The sequence below is a fragment of the Eleutherodactylus coqui genome, chromosome 2, assembly GCF_035609145.1.
Source record: "Eleutherodactylus coqui strain aEleCoq1 chromosome 2, aEleCoq1.hap1, whole genome shotgun sequence".
In the NCBI taxonomy this organism is placed as follows: Eukaryota; Metazoa; Chordata; class Amphibia; order Anura; family Eleutherodactylidae; genus Eleutherodactylus; species Eleutherodactylus coqui.
Genome location: NC_089838.1, coordinates 323,892,293 through 323,919,721, shown reverse-complemented (window position 1 = coordinate 323,919,721; position 27,429 = coordinate 323,892,293). Strand labels below are relative to the sequence as shown.

Below are 27,429 nucleotides of genomic sequence, written 5' to 3'. Positions count from 1 at the left end.
TTGGTAATCCAGAGGAAGGCAAAAAAAACCTGTATGATATCACCCAGTTTACCCCCCCCCCCCCCCCCCAAAAAAAAAAATGAAAAAGTGTTTTTCAAAAAGTAGTCCCAGCTGGGTAATGGTTCTAGAGAAAAAGGATCAAAGAGGATGAACACAGGTACAGAATTCATGAACACCATATAAGGTCCTGCTCGAAACACTACTATATATAGGAGCCTAAATTCTGTCAATTAAAGGGATTTTCCAGTTGTAAACTATTGACGGCTATCTGTAGGACAAGTCATCAATATTAGATTTGCAGGGGTCTGTTGCCTGGGCCCCCTGCCAATCAACTGTTCACCAGGCTGGTGCATTCATGTACTGAACTAAATTCTGCAAGAAGAAGACAGATCTGGTCTTACTGTAGTGGCCAGGCTTGATATTATAGGCCAAGATCCCATTGAAATGAATAGGAACTTTGCTTGCGCTACCAAGCCTGGCCACTACAGTAAGAACAGAGCTGTCTGCTTTCTACAGAAATCATGTCAGTGCACAAGCATGCCAGCCTGGCAAAAAGCTGATCTGTGTTGGTCCTGGGCAATGGACACCAACCAATCTACTACTGATGACTTATCCTAAGGACAGGCCATCAATAGTTTACAACTGGATAACTCCTTTAAATTGAGCTTTATAAAAAAAAAGGTTAAAACGGTCTTAAAACATCATAATGCATAGTAAAGTTAGCTACTGAAAGTCCGTGGGAGGGATAATAGAACAATATCAGCCACAATAAAGAAATTGTGAACTTAGTGTCGCTTTATAGCTGTCCAAACACCTTCAACAACTATTGGATAAACGATCGTTCGTCCAACAGCTGTTTCCACCGGTTCCTCCGTACACATGAATGCTTGGCCCTGATCCTGCTCTCACCCAACATTGTAAGGGGACAGTTGATCCGTCCCCATAAGAACTCCTATGTGTATGGGGGCCTGTAGGATCTTCTCCATATCTCTGGGTCAGATGTGAACCCTGAACCCCAGTGCCACAATGAGGCTGTACTAGTCACTGGACTAGCAATGTCCATATGGTCTTTGTATATACTCCCCCTACTTATCTGGATTTCCTCTAGGTTCCTTCTACAATCTAAAACCATCCAGATAGGCTCATGGGCTTCCTATGAAATTGGCCACAGAGTGTGCAAGATTGAGCAATTACATTCAGTTGAAGTCCTAGCTGCAGTCTTACCATGGTACTATATGGTGCTGTTATTTGCTTATTGTATGGCAGTATTATTTAGGCTTTATATGTCTGTACTATAGTGGTACTGTGCTTGTTTTAAAGGGATTTTATCACTACCCCAAAAAGTTTCCTGAGCCCAACCTAAAATAAAAAGGCAGATTCTCTTTGATGGCCCGGGACGCAACTGAGTAGCCACTCTTTGGCAGCCAATCAGGGACCACAGCATCACCGTCCTAAGCTCCTGGCACCATAGTGCCCATGATGTAAATGCTGATGTCAGGAGTGGCTGCACTGGTCACCTGATTGACTTCCACCAGGCTGTACATCCAGAAGCTGGCGCTGGGTCTATGGGAGATGCTCAGCTTCATCCTGGGCTGCTGAAGAGAGGCTGCTCTTGTATTTTAAGTTGGGCCCAGCCGGTAGATAGAGGTAGATAGAGGTTGAGTATACTTTTCTATTTTAAGCTGGGCCCAGCTGCGAGGACATTTTTGGGGTAGTGATAAAATCCCTTTAAGTTTATTTGGCACTAAATGGTGGTATTAATTAAGTAGAATACAGCAAAATTGTTCACTATTTACTGCCTATTTTTAGGCATCAAGGAAATAGAAGTGGGGCACTTCTATATTTGGCTCAAAGGTCTCTACTAATCGTTATCTGTTCTTGGTGGAACCTTCTCCACCACTGAAGGCCGGGGTATTATTAGCCGAGTGTCTCTGGAATACTTTGCTACCTTTGCAGCTATGTCCTTGCTGCACTCAGCTCTGCCTGGAGAGGCTGGGGCGCCACATGCGCCGACACCATCTTCAATGTCCTTGCCACCTGTCTCTGATTTCACATTCTTCGTAGCATTACCTCCAGGTCTCATGTTTGATCCATCAACAATTGTGAGTTTTAGTGGCGTGATATAGTTTTTTGGTGGCATGCTACAAGGAAATAATGGGCTTATTTTTGTCGGAAGATTGGTCAGACAGCTCCATAAATTTCTTTCCGACTTTGATCTCTTGTTTGACCACATTGATGATGGTATCGGTGGTGAAGTAGTAGGCGAAGGGATCAAGCACTGTGTTACAGCAGGCTATGAAGAGAGTGATTTGGTAGGCTTCTTCCAAAATACAGTTATCCCAAAATTGATAAAGAAGCAACACCATATGATAGGGAAGGAAGCAAAGGAGAAAGATCGTCGCATTGGTAGCCAACATACGTATCACCTTCACCTTGTTGACTAGTCCTTCTTGAACAACCAGACTTCGCTTCATTGACTTCAACATGGCCACAGAACTAAAGACTATGACTCCAAGAGGAACTAAAAATCCCATGCCAATAGCCCCTACTGCAGGTCCTGTCATAGTAACAAATGGAGGACGACCGTCAAAACAAGAACTACTTGAATTATTAGGTTTTACTGATGTGTAGCTTGCAATGGAGGCTGTTATGTTGAGAATCCACACACCAACACAGATCCAAGGGGCCTTTTGACGGAGACGTCGGGATCGAAGAGGGAAACAAACTGCGAGATACCGGTCAAAACTAATGCAGGTCAATAAGAAAATACTGCCGTACATGTTGAGAAGGAGAAATGACCCGAGGACGTTACATATCCAGAACTCTACTTTTTTCCTGTTTTCTGGAGATATTTCAGTGTGGGAATAGATTTTCAATGGAAGGGTGCAGACCAGAAGCAGGTCAGCGATGACAAGGTTCTTCATGTAGACAATAGTGGGTGACCGCAGCTTAGTCGAACAAAAAAATAAGAAGGTGGCAATGCTGTTCATGATTAACCCTATGAGTAATATAATAGAGTAGCTACTCAGGTACACAACTGGGCTGACCAGCAGGCATTTGGTGCTGTTATTCATTTGTGGTGTCCTCCTCGACCTTCACAGTCAGCATGAGAGGCTTTCCTTCTTTTCGAAACAAACCTGAAATAAAATCAAAAAGTTACATATCTTTACTATGTCTTTCTATATATTTATATTTAAAGGGGTTCTCCAAGTCATCAATTTTTGATCATGAGGGTCCTTTGTTGATCATCAGAGTAACCCCCTTCACTGCTTACATAGGCGACTCTTTTAAAGGGCAAGTGCAGTCAACGATCAACATTTTGGGGAAAAATTCTGAAAGGGATTTTCCCATTAAAGACATTTATTCCCTCTTCACAGGACTGGGGATAAATGTCTGATCTCTGGAGTCCTCCGGGCCCCCTAGCAATCCCAGGACCGGCGTACCAGAATGATCCATGTTTTTATCAGTTGATTTATGACGACAATGAAGTTTGTCTTTGCTATGGCCACAAATTTGCTGATAAAACATGCAGGAGAGGAGCGATAAAGGCTGAAATCCAAGCCATCACTCCAGCATCACTGACGGATGTCCTACTGAGACTTGACTGCAGTATCTATATACAGTGATGTGTAGAAGCTGCAGAAGACAAACTGTAGACATTTTTAAATTAAATCCTATTGCAAAAATGATTGTCAACACAAAATACATGCATTTAAAGTGAAAAAACCTCCCACCCGAAGGTGTCCATAACCTTTAACCCCTTAAGCCTAAGGGGCATACATGTATGTGTTTCAGGTACGGGGTTTGTGTAGAGCAGAACCGTGAGCTGATCCCACTCCATAAATGGCGGGTGCCAGCTGTCATGCTGATCGTGGCTGTTAATCCTTTAAATGCCACGATTGGTGTTCAGGGGTCCTGAACGGCCCCTCCACGATAAAATTATGAGGTCCCGTTCAGTTGACATAGCAGCCAAGTGCCTTCTGAAGGCCCCAAGGCTGCCTGAATCAAGGCATGCCTGTGGCCTGTGGCACATCTTGATATACTTTCTGTCAGAATACAGTATAATTTAATACCACGGCATTGCATGAATGCTATTGCATAAGACTGCATGAGTGATGAAATAAGTGCAAGTTCAAGTTCCCTTAGGGGACTAAAAAAAAAAAAGTTAACGTAAGTTTAAAAAAAGTTTTTTTTCTATTATTGTAAAAAATAAAGGATATTAAAATAAAAAAAAAACATTTCCCATATTTAAAATAAAAATAAAAAACATATTTGGTATCGTCCGTCCATAAAGGTCTAATCTATCAAAATAACAGTGAACGTCGTCAGTAAAAATAAATACACGACTCTAGAATTGGGCTTTTTTGGTCATCCTCATCTCTAAGAAAACATTTAATAAAAAGCCATAAAAAAAACATGTATGCACTCCATAATAGTACTAATAGAAACCACAGATCATATCGCAAAGTACCCGCCCTCGCACAGCACCAGCGACAGAAAGATAAGAGACTTTAAATAAAGCCGTCAGGAGATGGCAGAAGAAAATATACATATAGTACCGCAAAAAAACCTATATAAATTTCATATAGTCATAATTAGAGATGAGCGAGCTCCAAAATGCTCGGGTGCTCATTACTCGAGTCGAACTTTCAGTGATGCTCGAAGGTTCGTTTCGAATAACGAACCCCATTGAAGTCAATGGGCGACCCGAGCATTTTTGTATATCGCCGATGCTCGCTAAGGTTTTCGTTTGCGAAAATCTGGGCAATTCAAGAAAGTGATGGGAACGACACAGCAACGGATAGGGCAGGCGAGGGGCTACATGTTGGGCTGCATCTCAAGTTCCCAGGTCCCACTATTAAGCCACAATAGCGGCAAGAGTGCCCCCCCCCCCTCCCAACAACTTTTACTTCTGAAAAGCCCTCATTAGCAAGGCATACCTTAGCTAAGCACCACACTACCTCCAACAAAGCACAATCACTGCCTGCATGACACTCCGCTGCCACTTCTCCTGGGTTACATGCTGCCCAACCCCCCCCCCCCCACGACCCAGTGTCCACAGCGCACACCAAAGGGTCCCTGCGCAGCCTTCAGCTGCCCTCATGCCACGCCACCCTCATGTCTATTTATAAGTGCATCTGCCAGAGGAACCGCAGGCACACACTGCAGAGGGTTGGCACGGCTAGGCACCGACCCTCTTTAAAAGGGGCGGGGCGATAGTCCACAATGCTGTACATAAGCAATGAGAAATCCAATCCTGTGCCACCTCCATCTGGAGCTGCACACGTGGGCATAGCAATGGGGAACCTATGTGCCACACACTATTCATTCTGTCAAGGTGTCTGCATGCCCAGTCAGACCGCGTTTTTTTATAAATAGTCACAGGCAGGTACAACTCCGCAATGGGAATTCCGTGTGCACCCACAGCATGGGTGGCTCCCTGGAACCTACCGGCTGTACATAAATGTATCCCATTGCAGTGCCCTGGACAGCAGAGCTAACGTCAGATTAAATGCAGGTGGGCTTCGGCCCACACTGCATGCCCCAACCTGACCGGGGTTTTTAATTCATAGACACAGGCAGGTACAACTCCCTATTGTGAAGTCCCTGTGGACCGACAGCATGGGTGGGTGCCAGGAAGCCACCGGCGGTACATAAATATATCCCATTGCAGTGCCCATCACAGCTGAGGTAACGTCTGATTAAATGCAGGTGGGCTTCGGCCCACACTGCATGCCCCAGTCAGACTGGGGGTCTTTAGAAGTGGACACATGCAGTTACAACTCCGTGTGGACCCACAGCATGGGTGGGTGCCAGGAAGCCACCGGCGGTACATAAATACATCCCATTGCAGTGCCCAACACAGCTGATGTAACGTCAGCTGTAATGCAGGTGGGCTAAAAATTAATTTGATTGCACTGTAAGGCGAGGGCCCACAAAAATTGGTGTATCAACAGTACTAATGTACCTCTGAAAAATTGCCCATGCCCAACCAAGAGGGCAGGTGAAACCCATTAATCGCTTTGGTTAATGTGGCTTAATTGGTAACTAGGCCTGGAGGCAGCCCAGTTAAAATAAAAATTGGTTGAGGTGAAAGTTTCAACGCTTTAATGAGCATTGAAACGTATAAAAATTGTTTACAAAAATTATATGACTGAGCCTTGTGGGCCTAAGAAAAAGTGCCCGTTCGGCGTGATTATGTGAGGTTTCAGGAGGAGGAGCAGGAGGAGGAGGATGAATATAATACACAGATTGATGAAGCTAAAAGGTCCCCGTTTTTGATGGGGATAGAGAACGATGCTTCCATCCGCGGGTGCAGCCTACGTATTGCTTAGGTATCGCTGCTGTCCGCTGGTGGAGAAGAGAAGTCTGGGGAAATCCAGGCTTTGTTCATCTTGATGAGTGTTAGCCTGTCGGCACTGTCGGTTGACAGGCGGGTACGCTTATCCGTGATGATTCCCCCAGCCACACTAAACACCCTCTCTGACAAGACGCTAGCCGCAGGACAAGCAAGCACCTCCAGGGCATACAGCGCTAGTTCAGGCCACGTGTCCAGCTTCGACACCCAGTAGTTGTAGGGGGCAGAGGCGTCACGGAGGACGGTCGTGCGATCGGCTACGTACTCCCTCACCATCCTTTTACAGTGCTCCCGCCGACTCAGCCTTGACTGGGGAGCGGTGACACAGTCTTGCTGGGGAGCCATAAAGCTGTCAAGGGCCTTAGAGAGTGTTCCCCTGCCTGTGCTGTACATGCTGCCTGATCTCCGCGCCTCCCCTGCTACCTTGCCCTCGGAAGTGCGCCTTCGGCCACTAGCGCTGTCTGATGGGAATTTTACCATCAGTTTGTCCACCAGGGTCCTGTGGTATAGCATCACTCTCGAACCCCTTTCCTCTTCGGGTATGAGAGTGGAAAGGTTCTCCTTATACCGTGGGTCAAGCAGTGTGTACACCCAGTAATCCGTAGTGGCCAGAATGCGTGTAACGCGAGGGTCACGAGAAAGGCATCCTAACATGAAGTCAGCCATGTGTGCCAGGGTACCTGTACGCAACACATGGCTGTCCTCACTAGGAAGATCACTTTCAGGATCCTCCTCCTCCTCCTCAGGCCATTCACGCTGAAAGGATGACAGGCAAGCAGCATGTGTACCCTCAGCAGTGGGCCAAGCTGTCTCTTCCCCCTCCTCCTCATCTTCCTCCTCCTCCTCCTCACCACGCTGAGATATAGACAGGAGGGTGCTCTGACTATCCAGCGACATACTGTCTTCCCCCGGCTCTGTTTCCGAGCGCAAAGTGTCTGCCTTTATGCTTTGCAGGGAACTTCTCAAGAGGCATAGCAGAGGAATGCTGACGCTAATGATTGCAGCATCGCCGCTCACCACCTGGGTAGACTCCTCAAACTTTCCAAAGACCTGGCAGATGTCTGCCAACCAGGCCCACTCTTCTAAAAAGAATTGACTCCCACTGCGCCGCCCATGTTGGAGTTGGTATTCCACTATAGCTCTACGCTGCTCATAGAGCCTGGCCAACATGTGGAGCGTAGAGTTCCACTGTGTGGGCACGTCGCACAGCAGTCGGTGCACTGGCAGATTAAACCGATGTTGCAGGGTGCGCAGGGTGGCAGCGTCCGTGTGGGACTTGCGGAAATGTGCGCAGAGCCGGCGCACCTTTCTGAGCAGGTCTGACAGGCGTGGGTAGCTTTTCAGAAAGCGCTGAACCACCAAATTAAAGATGTGGGCCAGGCATGGCACGTGCGTGAGGTTGCCGAGCTGCAGAGCCGCCACCAGGTTACGGCCGTTGTCACACACGACCATGCCCGGTTGGAGGCTCAGCGGCGCAAGCCAGCGGTCGGTCTGCTCTGTCAGACCCTGCAGCAGTTCGTGGGCCGTGTGTCTCTTATCTCCTAAGCTGAGTAGTTTCAGCACGGCGTGCTGACGCTTGCCCACAGCTGTGCTGCCACGCCGCGCGACACCGACTGCTGGCGACGTGCTGCTGCTGACACATCTTGATTGCGAGACAGAGGTTGCGTTGGAGGAGGAGAAGGAGGAGGGTGCTTTAGTGGAGGAAGCATACACCGCCGCAGATACCACCACCGAGCTGTGGCCCGCAATTCTGGGGGTGGGTAGGACGTGAGCGGTCCCAGGCTCTGACTCGGTCCCAGCCTCCACTAAATTCACCCAATGTGCCGTCAGGGAGATATAGTGGTCCTGCCTGCCTGTGCTTGTCCACGTGTCCGTTGTTAAGTGGACCTTGGCAGTAACCGCGTTGGTGAGGGCGCGTACAATGTTGCGGGAGACGTGGTCGTGCAGGGCTGGGACGGCACATCGGGAAAAGTAGTGGCGACTGGGAACTGAGTAGCGCGGGGCCGCCGCCGCCACCATACTTTTGAAGGACTCCGTTTCCACAACCCTATACGGCAGCATCTCCAGGCTGATAAATTTGGCTATGTGCACGTTTAACGCTTGCGCGTGCGGGTGCGTGGCGGCGTACTTGCGCTTGCGCTCAAACACTTGCGCTAGCGACGGCTGGACGGTGCGCTGACAGACATTGCTGGATGGGGCCGAGGACAGCGGAGGTGAGGGTGTGGGTGCAGGCCAGGAGACGGTAGTGCTTGTGTCCTCAGAGCGGGGTTGGATATCAGTGGCAGGTTGGGGCACAGGGGGAGAGGCAGCGGTGCAAACCGGAGGCGGTGAACGGCCTTCGTCCCACCTTGTGGGGTGCTTGGCCATCATATGTCTGCGCATGCTGGTGGTGGTGAGGCTGGTGGTGGTGGCTCCCCGGCTGATCTTGGCGCGACAAAGGTTGCACACCACTGTTCGTCGGTCGTCTGCACTCTCAGTGAAAAACTGCCAGACCTTTGAGCACCTCGGCCTCTGCAGGGTGGCATGGCGCGAGGGGGCGCTTTGGGAAACAGTTGGTGGATTATTCGGTCTGGCCCTGCCTCTACCCCTGGCCACCGCACTGCCTCTTGCAACCTGCCCTGCTGCTGCCCTTGCCTCCCCCTCTGAAGACCTGTCCTCAGTAGGCGTAGCAAACCAGGTGGGGTCAGGCACCTCATTGTCCTGCTGCTCTTCCTCCGAATCCTCTGTGCGCTCCCCCCTCGGACTTACTGCCCTTACTACTACCTCAATGATAGACAACTGTGTCTCAATCTCATCGTCCTCCTCACCCACTGAAAGGTCTTGAGACAGTTGCCGGAAGTCCCCAGCCTCATCCCCCGGACCCCGGGAACTTTCCAATGGTTGGGCATCAGTCACGATAAACTCCTCTGGTGGGAGGGGAACCACTGCTGCCCAATCTGAGCAGGGGCCCGAGAACAGTTCCTGGGAGTCTGCCCGCTCCTCAGAATGTGTCATTGTAATGGAGTGAGGAGGCTGGGAGGAAGGAGGAGCAGCAGCCAGAGGATTCTGAGTTGTAGCAGTGGACGGCGCAGAACTGTGGGTGGACGATAGATTGCTGGATGCACTTTCTGCCATCCAGGACAGGACCTGCTCACACTGCTCATTTTCTAATAAAGGTCTACCGCGTGGACCCATTAATTGTGCGATGAATGTGGGGACGCCAGAAACGTGCCTCTCTCCTAATCCCGCAGCAGTCGGCTGCGATACACCTGGATCAGGAGCTCGGCCTGTGCCCACACCCTGACTTGGGCCTCCGCGTCCTCGGCCGCGTCCACGTCCTCTAGGCCTACCCCTACCCCTCAGCATGGTGTATTACCAGTAATGCAGAAACAGAACGCTGTAATTAAATGTGCCGCTTATTGGCCTGTGGTTGGAGGCTGACTTCGCTTACGGAACGCCAGGAAATAATTTTGCGCAAGCCTGCTGTAACACTTAGCTGGCTGCGTATGAATTTGGAGAACTACTACACCCAGCACAGACCCAGAACACTGAGGACACTCACAGGCAGCCCAAATAGATTTTTTTCCCCAAATTTTTTTGCAAAGGCCCAGTGCCTATATTCAATCAGTATGTCTTCTGTCCCAGCCTAAGCGCTTCTGGCCCTGGAGTATGTCAAAGAACTGCAGAGTGTTGCACTGTGAACTGCAATACAGCAGTGATTTCACAGCCCAGACAGAGCCAGGAAATAATTTTGCGCAAGCCTGCTGTAACACTTAGCTGGCTGCGTATGATTTTGGAGAACTACTACACCCAGCACAGACCCAGAACACTGAGGACGGTCACAGGCAGCCCAAATAGATTTTTTTCCCCAAATTTTTTTGCAAAGGCCCACTGTCTATATTCAATCAATATGTCTTCTGTCCCTGCCTAAGCGCTTCTGGCCCTGGAGAATTACTGCAGGGCGCAATGCTCTGCACGGCCGATATACCAAAAAAAAAAAAGTGCAACACTGCAAAAAGCAGCCTCCACAGTACTGCACACGGTTAGATGTGGCCCTAAGAAGAACTGTTGGGGTTCTTGAAGCCTAAAATACTCCTAACGCTCTCCCTATAGCAGCTCCAACACGATAGCACTTTCCCTCAGCTATGTCAGAATGCATCTGTGGCGAGCCGCGGGAGGGGCCAATTTATATACTCCGGTGACACCTGATCTCGCCAGCCACTCACAGCAGGGGGGTGGTATAGGGCTTGAACGTCACAGGGGGAAGTTGTAATGCCTTCCCTGTCTTTTAATTGGCCAGAAAAGCGCGCTAACGTCTTAGAGATGAAAGTGAAAGTAACCCGAACATCGCGTGGTACTCGTCACGAGTAACGAGCATCTCTAACACGCTAATACTCGAACGAGTATCAAGCTCGGACGAGTACGTTCGCTCATCTCTAGTCGTAATCGAACTGAGCCACAGAATAAAGTCAGCAGGTCATTTTTGCTGCACTGCGCATGCTGTAGAAACAATATCTCCGCAAAAATTGAGAAATTGCGTTTTTTTCCCATTTTGTTTCATTTTTCAGTACATTATATGTTATATTAAATAGTATAATTGAGAAATACAACTCGTCCCACAAAAAAACAAAAAACAACATCTATGCTGACGGAAGCATTTTTAAAAGAGTTTTGATTTTTTGAAAGTGAGGCCTCCCTCACACAGGGCGTTTACAGAAACACAGCGTTTTTCAAAGCTGCGTTTACTGCAGATTCCGCCCCGTTTCAGCAGCTCTGGCATACTTTATGCCAGCGTTTTGGCTGCGTTTTCAGCTTGGCTGAAAACGCAGCCAAGGATGCTGAAAAGAAAAAAAAGCAATACTCACCTAGCCGCTGCAGTCCGGGTTGTGGCCGCTGGTCTCTGCCGCTGATCCGGGCTTCCTCTGCCCTCCCAAGTCTATTGCCGTAGGGCAGGTTTGAGAACCCTGCCTCCAGCAATAGAGTGCTGTGATTGGTTGTCGGTGCTTGCTCGATGCCCAATCACAGCCCTTCATTGACTGTCTCAGCCAATCAGAGCTTGCCGGCGTTGATTGGCTGAGACAGTCAATAAAGGGCTGTGATTGGACATCGAGCGCGCTGATAACCAATCACAGCACTCTATTGCTGGAGGCGGGGTTCTCAAACCTGGCCTACGGCAATAGACTTGGGAGTGTTGGAGAAGCCCGGATGAGTGGCAGAGACCAGTGGTCGCGACCCGGACTGCAGCGGCTAGGTGAGTATTACTTTCTTTTTTTCTCTACCTAGCTGGGACTGATTTTCGGGGTAGGGCTTCTATTGCAAGCCCTCACCCCGAAAATTGTCGAGTGGTTAACGCTGCCAAAAACGCGGCACCAAGTGTTGCCGCGTTTGCAGCAGTGCTAAAACCGCTGCCCATTCATTTCAATGGGCGACGCAGGGCTGAAAACGCCCAAAAATAGAACTTGCATCGCTGTCAAAGCGCAGCGTTGGCAGGCGCTGCGTTATCAGCCCTGTGAGAGCAGCCCCATTGAAATGAATGGGAGTGTTGTACAGCGTTTAGCGCTGGGCTGAAAAGGCAGCGCTAAACACTGTACAAAACGCCTTGTGTGAGGGAGGCCTGAGGAGGAGAAACTGAAAATAAGGGGAGCATATATGCCTAGAAATGCAGGTTTGTTCAGTTCCCAATGTTAAAGTAACCCTCCGGGCCTGGAGAAAAAAAGGTGGTCGAACCGCGTCTCTGACAGCCAGATGGGGTCACAACATAAAGTACAAAACGCTTTAATTATTTAAAAAATAAAAAGATTTTCTAAATACTCCCCCCTCACAACTGACTCTATTTTATGGATATCACCTAAACATAGGCCTCCAATCAGTAACCCCATTGTTAACCACTCCCTCCATATCTGGGACTCTATAAAGTACTCAGGGAGGCTGCTATCTCCCCACTTACCTCCTACGCCATTTTTGCGTAATCCTATGTTTCTGACGGGAATGGAATCACCCCAGTCGTTTGTGAATTGGACGAAATCAGGCCTCGTTAACCTATACCATTTACTCTCAATAGACGGACCCACTCCTTTACCTGTCCTATGGGAAAGATTTAGCTTACCGCCCTCAGAAATCTTCCGATACCTGCAGCTAACACATTTTCCATCCTCCCTCCTTAAGAACACGCGCTCTCCACTGACCTTAACTCCATTCGAGAGACACTGTTACAAATACCCGTATGCAGGAGGCCTCATTTCGCAGATTTACTCAGACTTGGTACTTTCCTCCTTTCGTACACAATTACCATACGTAATGCGCTGGGAAAAGGACCTCGGCAAAACACTCTCTGAGGAAGATTGGGTTCAGATATGGGAGTCTACCAACAGTAGGGCCAGGAATATACTAATGTTGGAAACCTCATTTAACCCCTTAATGACACGGCCTATTTTGGCGTTGAGGACCAAGCGATTTTTTGGTATTTTTCCATCTCCATTTTTCAAAAGCCATAACTTTTTTATTTTTCCGTGGACGTGGCCATATAAGGGCTTGTTTTTTGCGTGGCGATCTGTAGTTTTTATCGGTGCCACTTTTGGGTACATAGACAATATCGTAAAATTTTTTATTTTTTTTTATGATAACAGGGAGAGAAAACGCATCAATTCTGCCATCTTTTTCTTTTTTTTATAGCGTTAATCATGCAGCATAAATGACACACTAAATTTTTTCTGCGGGTCGGTACGGTAACAACGATACCAAAATTGTTATATTTTTTTTAGGTTTTTACACTTTTTTGCAATAAAACCCCCTTTTTTTTGGAAATCTTTTTTTTTCTCTATAGCTGCATTCAAAGTCCTGTAACTTTTTTATTTTTCTATGTACGGAGCTCTTTAAGGGCTTATTTTTTGTGAGACGAGCTGTAGTTTTTATTGGTACTATTTTGGGGAATGTACGGCTTTTTTGATCACTTTTATTGCATTTTTTGTAAGGCAAAATGCTAAAAATTAGCATTTTGCCTCTGTTTTTTAGCGTTTTTTTTACGCTTTTTGTCGTACAAAATAAAACGCATGTTCAACTTTTTGTACACGTCGTTACGAACGTGTCAATACCCAATATGTGGGGTTTTCATTTTTTTTCCCTTTTTTTATGCTAATATTAGAAAAAGCATAAAAAAGGGGTTTTTTTATATATTTTTTTTACATTTTTCTTTTCTTTTTTTTACACTATTCGAGTCCCTCTGAGGGACTTGCAGCACTATGCCTATGATCGCTGTCATAAGGCATGGCAGAGCTACTGCTCTGCCATGCCTTATCGCTTGTACAGCGATTATAGGCACAGGCAATACAGCACGCCAGTGTCTGGCGTCCTGTTACCATGGTGACAGGCCGGGCTCTCGCGATAACATCGCGATAGCCGGCCGGAGACACAGAGGGAGCGCGATCCCTCTGTGAACTCTTTCCCTGCCGCGATCTACTTAGATCGCGGCAGGGAAGGGGTTAACAGCGGGGTCGCATCTCCGATGCCCCCCCGCTGTTGCAGCAGGACGCCGGCTGTGACTGACAGCTGGCTCCCGCTGCGGGATATCGCGGGATCATATGTGATCCCGCGCTATCCCCAGGACGTACCGGTACGTCCTGTTGCGGGAAGTACCAGGCTCCCAGGACGTACCGGTACGTCCTGGAGCGGGAAGGGGTTAAAGTTTTGCTCCGCTGGTACCTAACCCCAGATCGAGTAGCTCATGCTATACCTGGTCGATCTCCCACCTGTTTCCGTGGATGTTCAGCTTCGGGAGATATGCTCCATATTTGGTGGTCCTGTCCTTGGGTTAAGAGGCTATGGATTCGAGTCTACTCCTTAATATACTCAGTCACAGGCCACAACATCCGCAAAGACCCTTGGGAGGCACTTTTAAATAAATGTATAAATAATATCCCCCCTGACTCTAGGAAGATAATATCTTTTTTCTGGCCATGAAGCAAGTTATTGCCCATTCGTGGTGCAAAGCTTCCCTGGACTTTACGAGGTCAAACGTAGGATAGACTGGTACCTAATAAATGAAAAGCTGACCTCCATTCTTGCCGAAAAGCATGAGAAATTCTTAAAAATATGGTCCCCATGGCTAGATTACTCCTGCCCCTCGCAAAATAATAGACTCCTAACCTCCCTGTAAAAGAGGAGAATAATAAATGCCTACCTTATTGTTCTATAGTCCACGACTGTCCCCGGCAGCGCCCACCCCATGGGAAAAACTCCACCTGTCTCAGAAATCACCCCTCACCTATCTTTCCTAATTCCTCCCTATTTCCCCCTAAATCCAGGTTAGGCCCTGGCCAGGCCGTTCGTATTCTGTTACTTTTAATAATAATTAACAGTCCAGTCTCGAGATTGGGCCGGGATATAATAAGGGAGGACTACTCTAAAAGTTGCCTACCAGATGTGTTTTCTCTTCTCTCTCCCCCCAATCCATATCTCCGCAAATTGCGCTTGTTACATATTAATGTGACTGGAATGCTTTTCAGTAAAATGTTTATTACACTGCTGTAAAATCTGAAAATCTCAAATAAAACCACAGGAATAAAAATAAAAAGATTTTAAAAAACGACTTATAACGGCATCAGCCCATCCCTAACAATCCGCACCATTAAACATTACATTATTTATCCAGCACGGTAAATTCCATTAAATAAGCCTAAACAGCTGTTTTCTGTTTATCTTACTTCCCCCAAAAAGGAATAGAAAGTAATCAAAAAGTCATAAATGTCACAAAATGGCACCAAAAAAACGACAAGACACTTTTTTGTAAAAAAAAAAAAAAAGTATTTATATTATATGGCTGTAAGAATAGATCCCAGAAACAGCGGGGAAAATGCTTTTTTCCATAATTCTGCAGCAAAAAAATTTAGTTATTCAATGTCTTATATTTACTCCAAGTCGGTTTATGTAAAATCCAGCCACACTGACGAGAAATAAGAACTTATGATCGCTGGAGCATGAAAGGGGCAACGATTTACTGATCTCAAGGCTGAAATTAGTTATGTTACTGAATTAAAAATAGACTAACGGCCCGCACCCGCTGGGAATAGACTTTCCAGCGATGCAAGAGCGAGTGAAAAGAACTATAATGAAACCAATGATTTTCTATGCTTTCATTCTCATTTGCGATTTCTTCACTCAAGGCTCAAGAAAACTCTGCGCTATCGCCCATCGCCTGCAATGGGGGCGGCGGCAGCAGCACCGGCCCATTGAAATCAATTGGAGAGGATCGTGAAGCAGGCTAGGAATCCCCCAAAGAGAGGAGAGAGAGGGGGCCGAGCTACAGGGGATCTCTGACATATCTCCCCATGTTTGGAGAGATGGGGCGGGTCTAGCAGGCTTTCCCAGGGCTTCCCTAACAGCGGGGGCGGGGCTTCCCAGTTTATATCCGGATAGTTAAAGTCCCCCATAATAATTACCACATTGTGATTTGCTGCTTCATCTCTTTGCCCCAGTAATAGATTTTCGGTGGCTTGTGTTATATTTGTTGGCCTATAGAAAACCCCTATGAGAATTGTATTATTGCTTTTCCCTCCATGTATTTATTTTCTACCCATAGAGACTCCACAGGTTCATCTTTCTCCCATATATCTTCTCATAATGTGGGCATTAAACAAGGTTCCACATAAATACAAATTCCTACACCTTTGTATTATTTACGATCTCTTCTGAACCTGAACAGACTGCAACCCTGCAAGTTCACCGCCCAGTCATGGTGTTCGTCCAACCAGGTGTCAGTTATTCCTACTATGTCATAGTTTTCCTCAGATATTATTACTTCCAGTGAAACATGGACTGCATATCCTGATCCTTATGTTATTTGGCTTGAAAAAGACCTAATTATTGGTCAAAACGTTGCCTTTCTTAACTTGGACGCAATAAACATGTTCCTTTGTATGACATAATTTTCTGCATCATTTTATGCTGCCGCCTCCTCCACTCTTCTATTACTACTTCCAGACATTATTACTAGTTCATCCACTTTATTGGTCAGACTTCCTTCATTAGTCATGTTATTGGTCAGACATTTACCATTAGTCACCTTATTGGTCAGACTTCTACTATTAGTCACCATACAGTTTAGAAGGTTTTGGTTATTTTTTATATTAAGTGTATGCCTGCTAAGTGTTCTGCCAGTTCTAACTGTACTAACTCCTCCCACTGCTCCACCCCATTTTTATTGCTTAGTCCCAGGTCACTGTCTATACTTTCTTCTCCTCTGTCTCTCTGGTTGTCCTTATCCCCAGTCCCTAGTTTAAACACTCCCCCCAACCTTCTAGCCATCTTCTCCCACAGCACAGCTGCACCCTCCCCATTGAGATTAAACCCATCCCTACAGTAGAACCTGTAGCCAATATCAATGTCAGCACCCAAATCCCTCTTTCTTACACCAACTCTTGAGCCACTTGTTTACCTCCCTAATCTCCCACTACCTTCCTGGGGGTGTACATGGTACAGGTAGTATTTCAGAATATCCTACCTTGGAGGTCCGTTACCTAAACTTACGGCCTAGTTCCCTGAAATTGTTTTTGAGAATCTTACACCTACCTAATTTTGGTATTGATGCCAAAGAGTACCATGACCACTAGATGCTCACCATTCCCTCCCTGTAATCTGTCAACCCAATCCATGATGTGTCAAACTTGAGCGCTAGGAAGACAACACACCGTTCGACAATCCTGATCTTTGTGGCAGATTGCCCTGTCTGTCCCTCTAATAATTGAGTCCCACACTACCAGGACCTGTCTAGCTTGCCCTGTGCTCCTATTCCCCTTCTTACTGGAGCAGATATCCCCTGGAGGTCAGAGGCCAGGGCATGCTAGCCTCATCTGCCAACTTTGCAAACTTGTTGGGGTGTGCCAGTTCAGAACATGCCTCCCCGTATCTCTTTCATTCATACCTCCTTCTAACTGTTACTCAACCAGCTGCCTGCTCATTCTGCTCTCCCAAACTACCATCCACCCTCACATATACTCCAGTGCGTGCTCAGTGAGCAGCAAACTGCTTTCTTTCTTGCCAATGGAGGTACTATTGTACCTTGACGCCACCGGAATGCCTTTGTCATTCCCCTAGCTCCCGATTGGCTGAATTATGGAAGGTCCTAGTAGCCTATGTATTGATATTGTGCCTGGGCTGAAGGGTTAGGGTTCATTTTTCTGTTAGGCTGACACTATTAGCTGTAAATGTATAAGCCTTTACACCTATAAATGTAAGCCTAATAGGAAAACGAACCCTAACCCTTCAGCCCAGGCACAACATCTCGTTCTGTCTAATTAGTTAATTAGCTACAATAAATTATGCAAAGATGATCACTCAAAACTGTCACTCAAACTAATGATTGAGCGACTTTTGAGCAATCATCTGTCAATGCAAATGTGGCTTTAGCTGTAATACTCCTCTGTTTGGAAAGGACACAGGAAGTTCCACAGATGCAATTTATCACACCCTGATTGGGTAATGCCACCCCTAATTAATTACCCATGCAAAGCAATGGAGATTGAAACCCACAAGCAAACTAAATGTGCTTTTAAATGTAACAATATAACCCCTCAACACAATGTATTTAGCCTCTAGGAAAAAAAAACAATATAGCAACAATGAGTAAGCTAAAACAGTGATGGCAAACCTTTTAGAGACCAAGTGCCCAAACTGCAACCCAAAACCCACTGATTACCTCCATTGTTATATAAAGGATAGGGCATTTTCAAAATAGACAGGGTGCAGATTTTGACTGCTTTTTGGATGCAGAAATTCTGCGCGATTTGCCATGGAAATTTTCGCAGAGGACATTCTGCAGCATTTCCGCCATGTGTAAACATACCCCAGTAGTAAAAGTGTCCCCCAAAGTGGCCTCAGTAGCAATAATGACCCCCACAATAACCTCTGCAATAATAGAGACCCCCACAGTTGCCCCAGCAGTTATAGTGACCCCCACAGCAGCCTCAGCAGTAGTAGTGACCCTCTACAGTGGTTCTAGTAGTAATAGTGACCCCCACAGCGGCCCCAGTAGTAATAATGTTCTCCACAGTGGCTCCAATAGTAATAGTGTTCCCCACAGTGGTTTAAGCAGTAATAGTGACCCGACAGCGGTCTCAGCAGTAATTGTGACCGCCAAACCATTTTCAGCAGTAACAGTGATCCCCACAGTGGCCCCAGCAGTAACAGTGACCCCCACAGTGGCCCCAGCAGTAACAGTGACCCCCACAGTGGGTTTTTCCAATTTGAATGTGAAAGCTGAAAACATGAAAAACTGCTCCAAACATCTTATTTCTAAAAACATCCGCCATGAAGGAGTGAGAAATATTTCTCCTATTCAATGTGCAAAACCAGTATCTAATTCTAAGATGCACCCGCCAAGATCATGTAGGTGTATAGGCTGCACAACAGAAGGCCAGGCTGCAGCTCTGGAGGAGCTCCAGATACCTTCTTAGTGCTGCTCACCTCTATCAATGCATTAGTCTTGATGCTTCCAAACTCTACCCAAAGAAAAGCTGGGGCTGCCCCGACCACCGCTGCTCAGCACCACTTGCCATCAGTGCTAGCTCTAGTGTAGATGACACATTGTGATTCATTTTTTTGCCCCTCCACCATAAGAGAAAAACTATAATATTGTACTGTTAGGCAGTATGCCTGTATTTTGCTTATGCAAAAAACAGCAAGATAGCAGCATATCCACATGTGAATAAATACTGTACCAGAACCAACAACAAAATAACCAAAAAAAAAATATTACACTAGAACCAAGCTCAATACAGAAATACAGCACCTGAACCAATCAGTTCATAGATACAGCACCAGAACAAGGCTCATAACATAAATACAGCACCAGAACCAACCTCAATACATAAATTCAGCACCAGAACCAAGATCAGTACATACATATAATACCAGAACCAAACTTATAACATAAATACAGCAACAGAACCAAGATCAGAATATAAATACGGCACCAGAACCAATAACAGTACATAATTACATCCCCAAAACCAAACGTATAAATACAGCACCAGAACGAAGCTCATACAATAAACAAAGCATGAACAAACCTCAGTACACAGATAGAGCACCAGAAACAAACTCGTAAATACTTTACCAGAGCCAAGCTCAATACATAAATACAGAACCAGAACAAAGCTAAGTACATAAATACAGCACCAGAACTAATCTCACTATTTAAATACAGCACGAGAAACAACTGCAGTACATAAATATAGCCCCAAAACCAAGCACATACCATAAACACAGCATGAACAAACCAAGTTTGGTACATAGATACAGCACCGGAAATAAGCTCATAACATAAATACAGCAGCAGAACCAAGCTCATTCTATAAATACAGCACCAAAACTAATTTCAGTACATGAATACAGCTGCAGAACAAAGCTTATGACATAAATACATCCCGTGAGCGAAACTCATAAATACAGCACCAGAATCAAGCTAATACCATAAAAACAGCTTGAAAGAACACTTAATACATAATACAGCATCAGAATCAAGCTCACAACAAAAAGACAGCACAAACTAACCTCAGTACATAGATGCAATATCAGGAGCAAGCTCATAACTTTAATATAGCCCCAGCAGCAAGCTTATGACATATAATCAGTAGCAGAAGTACGTGATTGTTTGTTGCAGGGGCGCTGATGGGCTGACAGCGGCCCCTTGGGTCCTCAGAGTAGAGGAGACAGAGCCCAGAGGAGGGGGATTTGTGTAGCTCCACAAGACGCTGCTGCATGGAGGAAGAAAATCACCTGGCCAGGTGGACCTAGGGAGGGGGTCGCATATTGGGACCCACTTGGGTCTCACATAGCTAATGCTGGTCATGTTTGCCATAAATGTTCTTTTTCTTCTTTTGCAGGGCATGAAGCTCTCCAAGGTGTGAAGACCATGACAATTCCTCACAACCATCACCCTATCTTTGATCTACCTCCTTTGAAGTGCCTGCACCATAGTCACCGAGACAGTAATGGACTCTGTAGCAGAACCCTCACACTCAACGCCAACCTTTTTGTTTCAACTCAATCAAAAACAAAGAGTAAACCTACAAGTAACGCAAAGTGTTGGGAAGCCCTATAAGGTCCACAGTGATTGAACCGTACGCAGGCTACAACCCACAACCTACAGACATTACTCACCAGCCAGCTTCTCGTCTGCCAGAGGAAGGAGCAAATGTAAATGTCTCAGAGCTTCCTGCTGGTGACTTCAACAACAAGTGTTACCTCAGCGCACATTTACGTAAGATCAGACATGTAATGTCTAAGATAACCGCGTTCTGTAAGAAATTACGCCACATTTATCGTGGGTTTTTTTTAATTTTGAAGCCTATCTGGAAAACTTTTGGAAAGTAAAGGGGCGGAGCTACGAGGTATTGTAAAATGCCTCCATTGAGGTGGTTAATACATCTCATGGCACTATGGATAAACCTTCCCACCTGATGGTTATCATACATATACAAAGCTTCCAAAACTGGCACAAGGCAATGATCAATTTGGCACAACCATCGCAAGCTGTTTAGTTATGACCTTTCCAATGATAAAACTGGCGCATGCCTCGCCATAAATATAGCGCCTGTCACTTATACAGTTCTTCCCTGCTCACTTTCATTGCTTGTAGTGCAGGCAGGGCACACTATAATCTTTGGCATTCACGACACCCAAAGCCGTTGTGCAGCCCTGTCCACGTTTACTTAAAAGGGTTGTCTAGTCATCAGGCATTTCCGCTATATCACCAACTATACTAAAATAACAAAATCAGCTGTACTTACTCGTCGTCTGCCACCGCCCTCCAGCACTGTAGCTCCACCATCCTCCCGGTGTTTGGTGTTGGAGAAGATGTCACCGGATATCATGTGGCAGCTGCAGCATTGCTACCCATTCTCTTGGCATTGGCTCTTGCATCCTAGGCACCATGATGCCTCTGATTGGCTGCAGGGGTCACGTGATACCCGTTGACGCTCCATTGGCCTAAAGGACACTGCCCTCTCCTGGTTCTCCTCTTACCTATCTGACCGCTCTTTCAGTGTCTCCTTTGCTGGCTCTACCTCCCCTCCTCTTCCCCTTGCTGTTGGGGTCCCCCAGGGCTCGGTCCTTGGCCCCCTTCTCTTCTCTATCTACACAGCCCCTATTGGACAAACCATCAGGAGTTTTGGCCTCAAATACCACCTGTACGCTGATGACACCCAGCTATACACCTCTGCCCGTGACATCTCTGCACCCTTCCTCCAAAACATCACTAACTGTCTGTCCGCTGTCTCTAACACCATGTCCTCTCTCTACCTAAAACTAAACCTCTCTAAAACTGACTTACTGGTATTTCCACCCTCCACTAACCGACCTCATCCTGACATCTCCATCTCAGTGTGTGGCGCCACCATAACTCCTAGACAACACGCCCGCTGCCTTGGGGTCATATTTGACTCTGATCTCTCTTTTGCCCCCTACATCCAATCTCTTGCCCGAACATGTCAGCTGCACCTCAAGAACATCGCAAGAATCCGCTCTTTTCTCACTGTGGAGACGTTAAAAACGCTTATTGTCGCCCTCATCCACTCCCGGCTCGATTATTGCAACTCGTTGCTGATCGGCCTCCCCTGCACCAGACTCTACCCTCTCCAGTCCATCCTGAATGCGGCAGCCAGGCTCATCTTCCTGTCCAGCCGCTACTCGGACGCCTCTGTCCTGTGCCGGTCACTGCACTGGCTGCCCGTTAAATACAGAATTCAATTCAAACTCGCTACCTTCATCCACAAAGCCCTCTACAGTGCAGCGCCACCCTATATCGCCTCCCTCATCTCAATCCATCAACCAGCCCGGGCTCTCCGCTCTGCTAATGAAACCAGACTGAGCGCCCCTTTAATTCGAACTTCTCATTCCCGCCTCCAAGACTTCTCCAGAGCAGCACCGGTCCTCTGGAACGCACTACCAAAGGCTACCCGAGCAATCCAGGACTCGCAGAACTTCAGGCGTGCTCTAAAAACGCACCTCTTCAGGGAGGCATACCGCATTCCCTAAACAAACCTCTCTGTACTCCGCCTGATAACATGCTCCCTGACCTACTGACTGCAATCCCTGCTAGCCATCATAAACCGCTCCTGCAGTCACACCGTTTCTGCCGTCACACGGCTAAATGTCTGACCATTGTCTATGTGTATAGCATCGCTCACTCTCCACCTCGCCATACCGTGCACATCTCCAGCCCCTTTACCTTCTGTATCACCCCATTACTTGTAGTATGTAAGCTCGTTGGAGCAGGACCCTCACCCCTATTGTTTCCATCAATTGATTACTATATGTAACCGTGGTTCTGTAATGTTTGTATTTTGTCTTTCTGTATTCCCCCCTGTCTATGTAAGCGCTGTGGAATATGTTGGCGCTATACAAATAAAGATTATTATTATTATTATTATTACAAACACAGGAAGGACGTCAGAGCTACAGAACTGGATGATGGCAGCAGAGGACGGGTAAGTATAGCTGATTTTTTTTATTTCAATACAGTTGGTGGTATAGTCATAGAAACTGGTACTCAATGTATTCACATCCTACTGGGCTTGTGCTGGATACCTAGAGCTCAAACTGAAAAAGCAGAGCTGAAGTATAAAGCATGGGAGAGGGAGCAACAGCCAGAGATCTGAAGAAAGTATTTCTGACTACTACAGACTTAGAGATTTGCAGCAATTCTAATTTGAGGCAACCTTGACACAACTTGCATCAGTCATACTGTAGTGGCCAGAAGTCTATGTTGCTGGCCCCTCCATAAATGTCATACGTCATGTCTTTTGTAGATGCATTGTGTAAAGTTGTCTAGTCATTGTGTTATGTGTGTTACACAGCTGCAGCAAGTGAGAGGTTAATGTCTGCATGAGACTGGCAGATGCCTGCAAATGTATCCATTTATGTCCTGTCACGTGGTATGTGAGAGACTATAAGTATAAGTAATTTGGGTGTGGTAGTCAGTCAGCAAGAGTGAGTTAGAGTCCATCACAGAGTCAGTATTATTGTATCTTGTCACCACCAGGAAGTAGGGGTGAAGACAAGATTATGGCTGCTTGACAGGTTGGTGACGCCCCCTCGTAGTGATTGGCTGCACAGCATGCTCCCCTCCCTGAGCCTCACAGGTCCTGGCACTGAGGTCTTCTGTAGTAAGCGTTCCATCCGATGGCTTATTAGCCTATTATTCCCCACTTCTACACGAGCCAACCTAAACAACCAATCACCAATCACCATGAACCAACCAAACCAAATACCCAATCACCGTGAATCAGGCAATTCAAATAACCAATCACCGGGAATGAGTAAATGCAAACAACCAATCAGGTTGCGAATAGTCTGCATTTGGGGAGTAATATAGATATATTCGTTCCGCAGGGGAGGGAGATATCAGCGGCTACAAATGAATGGGCGCACGCTGCAGTGACGGAGGGCAGGGACAGCTGCAGCCTCTTTAATGCTTTTTGCCTGGTGTGGAGGGTTAGGGCTTAGTTTTCCTATTAGGCTTAAATTTATACAGCTAATAATGATCGCTTATCCGAAGAACTAAGACCAAACAATAACCCTCCAGCCCAGGCAAAATGCTGTACTGAGGCTGCAGCTATAGGACTTTCAAGGACCTTACAGAAGTCACCAATCAGGAGCTAGGGCTGTGACAGGAGCATTCCTGCATCCAAGCCCTGTCAAACCCCTAGCTTCCTGGTGGTGACAAGATACAATAATACTCACAGAGTCTTAGGAGTTCCAGCCACATGGGGTACCTTCAACCCTCATGTGGTGAAGTGATGGAAGATGAGGAGCGGCTCCTGAGGGTCTATATACCAGGAACCATGGAGAAGATAGAGAAAGAGAAGTAAGAGCGAGACAGTTTGAGAGTGAGCATGTCCAGAAAAGGCCGAGATCACTGTGCAGAGGTACTGACCTACGTGAGTGACTGTGGAGTGACCCTACTCCTATCCTCCTCGGGAGAGTTCCCCTGCCAGGAGCGGTTAGTGTCAGATAACTGAGACTGCAGGACCAATGTTATACTGTGTTTCCTACCTGGTAGCAGGAAGAAACATGTCCTGTGATTGGGAAATGATTCCCCCAAACGCTAGAGTGATAGTATAAAAAGGTAGGTTGTAGTTAAGGGAGTCGAGGAGAGTAGAGCCAAAGAACATCTGAGCAGCCAGAGTGGTGGGAAGGAAAGCAAAGTACATGAATCAAGTAAGGAGTACAGAGGAGCATTCCTGTCTATATCTTAAACAGTCTTAAAATGAAGCACAAGGAAATGATTAAAGTGTGTAACCATGATATCAGTCTCAAAGCAAAGAAATTAAAATGTGATGTAATGCTTATATGGAAGAACCCTCTGGAGTAATCATCTGCTTTCCTCTTTGCACCTGACTTCTAGAGTCCTTTTCACCAACTCAACATCTGCACTGAGGTACCACACAACACTCTCCAGGGAAAAGGATCAGAAACCCTTTTTTGTTAATTTCTCCCATTTTTATAATTATTATTTTTGTCCAAAAATGGGACACTACCCGTAAACAGACTAGTGTCATGACAAAGCGACATCTTATGCTACCCGACTCTGTGGGTAGCATCTTAGAAAGAACTGCCAAGGCGTAACATCTGTGTAATGTTAAACCACTGTGTAATGCTGCGCCAGGCCGCATTTTAGCAGAGAGGGGCAGTGGCACTACCATGACTACCATCATTCGCTGCCCTCACCATTGCACCCTCTGCGGTCTGGCCCGTTGCAGAGACATGGAGCTGTATCACAGTATAACCACAGGCTAGGTAATGCCACATTGTCTCTGTACCTATTGGCGTTTAGGGTGGACTTCACTATAACCAATGGCCCTACTCCATCGCAGCAGAAACACCCCACACCATAACAGAACTTCCTTCAAACTTTACTATTGGGACGATGCAGTCAGGTGGAAAGCGCTCTCCAGACAACCGCCACAGCCAAGTGCTGGCATCCGATTGGAGGATGGTGTATGGTGATTCAGTTGTCCACAGCACTTCCGCTACTCATTTACAGACCAAGAACAATGCTCCAAGCACCATCGTGGGTGTTGCGATGTCCCATACTGATTGGATGGTGACATCCCACCACCAGAACCTATTGTCATCGCTACACCTGGTGACATCTAATGGTTTCTGTACTGGGATCTCCTGTGTAATCCTCTCCTTTATACCTAATGCTCACACATCACCTGACCGCACCGGACTGGTGGGGGTTCAATACTTTTGTCAATATAGTGTATCTACATATATAGATATATACTGTATATATAGCATTTTAGAAAATGCTAAATAATTTCCCATTTAGGCACATGTAACATTACTCTACTAATAATGTCAGCAGGATGAGCCACCAAAACATTTCCTTGTGATCACACTGCTGATTATATGTGTAATAGAGCAATTGGTTACTGAACGGAAATAAAGCTCCAGCAGCCGTGGAGTAAAAAATATCTGCGGTGAGCAGTTGCAAAAGAGTGTCTTACATTCCGGAGAACCTGACCAGGCGTGTACAATATTACAAAAGCTGACCATTAACCCTTTGCAATCCAATTTTGGATTCAGGGTTTCCTAGGGGCCTTTCTCTTTCTGCCATTATACAATGGCGCCATCTGCTGGCTAGAGCCAGTTCTGCTGTATGGGACATGCTGGAGAGGCCCCGACAACAGAGCGGCCAGTAATATACAGTAAGAATACCCTGCCGGACGTCTTTTGACATCGGAGCTGTACAGCCTTCAATCAGAATGTCTTCAGACGTCAGACAGTGGATTGGAGAGGGTTAACTGATGGAAATTGTGTAATACTTCATTTGTCCTGTGGTGGTGCTGCAGGGAAATTGATATATTTATATACACTCTGAATATCCCCTTTATTAGAGCTGGAGCTTTGCTGTATGGAGATTCTCTGTGAACCCGGAGTGCAGCATAAAATCAGGTGACAAGTTTTTCGTGGATCAGTTTCATCCACAGTGTGAATCCCCATTAGATGGGAAAATCCAGCGATCTGAGGGACTTCCAACATAGTGATTTCTCCTCCAGACCCGATCGCCGCACCTTTCACCGGTATCCCAGTGTCCTCCTTGGCAATTGAGACCTTACGCTCTTCAGGTCTCCAACTGTTTTAGTATTTTATCCAGTTGAACTGATGAAGGGGTTTTGCCCCGAAACGTGTTTTCCTATGCTGGTTGTTTATTTAATCAAATAAAAGAGAAGTTTTCACTTAATTGTTCTAATTATTTGACTGTCTTTGGAGTGTTGCGCTGAACCACCATTTTTTTTTTGTATCCCTCCATTCCAACAAGGCCTGGTCATCGGTGCTAGACTAACCAACACTGCGATTTCCTTGCCATTTGCCAACTGTGTGGGGATTCTGGTATAACAGTGTGGAAAGTATACCGAGAAAAACATCCAGTGAAAGGGGATTCTGTGAACGGAAACAACTTATCACTGAAAGGGGTCACAGAGGATGTCAGGAACCACTCTGACCAACAGGTGCTGCTCAGCTGAATACAATGCTGCTACTAAAACTAATGTATCCAAATGCACATTTTTGCTGTTCCTTAGCACAGATGAGTTAAAACATGATACAACACTGTATCAAAGAGAAACAGAAAGGTGAAACTCCAGTGGGGTAAGAGAGCACAAAAATGATATCACTAAGCAATGGAAAAATATTACCTGGTCAGATGGACGCAGCTTTCTGTTGCACCATACTGATGGGAGGTCAGAATTTCATGCAAGTAGCATGAGTCGATGACCCCTTCCTGTCAGGCTGGTGGAGGTGCAGTAATGTGTGGGAAAGGGTGTCTTGGCACACTTGGGTCTTCTGATGCCTGTGAATAAATGCCATGATGAACTGCTGAAGTTATGAAGGTCAAAGGATTATCACAGTTAGTAAATGCTTTACCCTGGCTAGGGATAAAACTGAAACTTGAACGTGCTGATTTCTTGGACAATCGGCAGACCTCTCTGGCATTTGCATTACAACCACTGGGCAGTGCCACTCCTCCGAGTTGTTCTCTATCTCTCTGGTACAGGAAAACCTAGCTCTTCAGTAGCCTGGGGCAGCTC

At 46.4% G+C, this 27,429-nt stretch overlaps 1 protein-coding gene across 3 annotated transcripts; it reads right to left on the bottom strand.

Annotated features, from left to right (window-relative positions):
- Nucleotides 1-78: 78 nt before the first annotated feature.
- LOC136613003 (lysophosphatidic acid receptor 4-like) lies at nt 79-27,108 on the bottom strand. Of its 3 annotated transcripts, none has more exons than XM_066593789.1 (2): nt 27,037-27,108; nt 79-3,137 (listed from the first exon to the last, which is right to left on the bottom strand). In XM_066593789.1, exon 2 carries the CDS (start codon nt 3,072-3,074, stop codon nt 2,142-2,144), a length of 933 nt encoding a protein of 310 aa, XP_066449886.1. In that variant the 5' UTR covers nt 3,075-3,137; nt 27,037-27,108; the 3' UTR covers nt 79-2,141. The 3 variants fall into 3 exon arrangements, with proteins under 3 accessions (XP_066449886.1, XP_066449885.1, XP_066449883.1); XM_066593788.1 differs by lacking the exon at nt 27,037-27,108 and adding an exon at nt 21,121-21,175; XM_066593786.1 differs by lacking the exon at nt 27,037-27,108 and adding an exon at nt 20,492-20,511.
- Nucleotides 27,109-27,429: the final 321 nt, after the last annotated feature.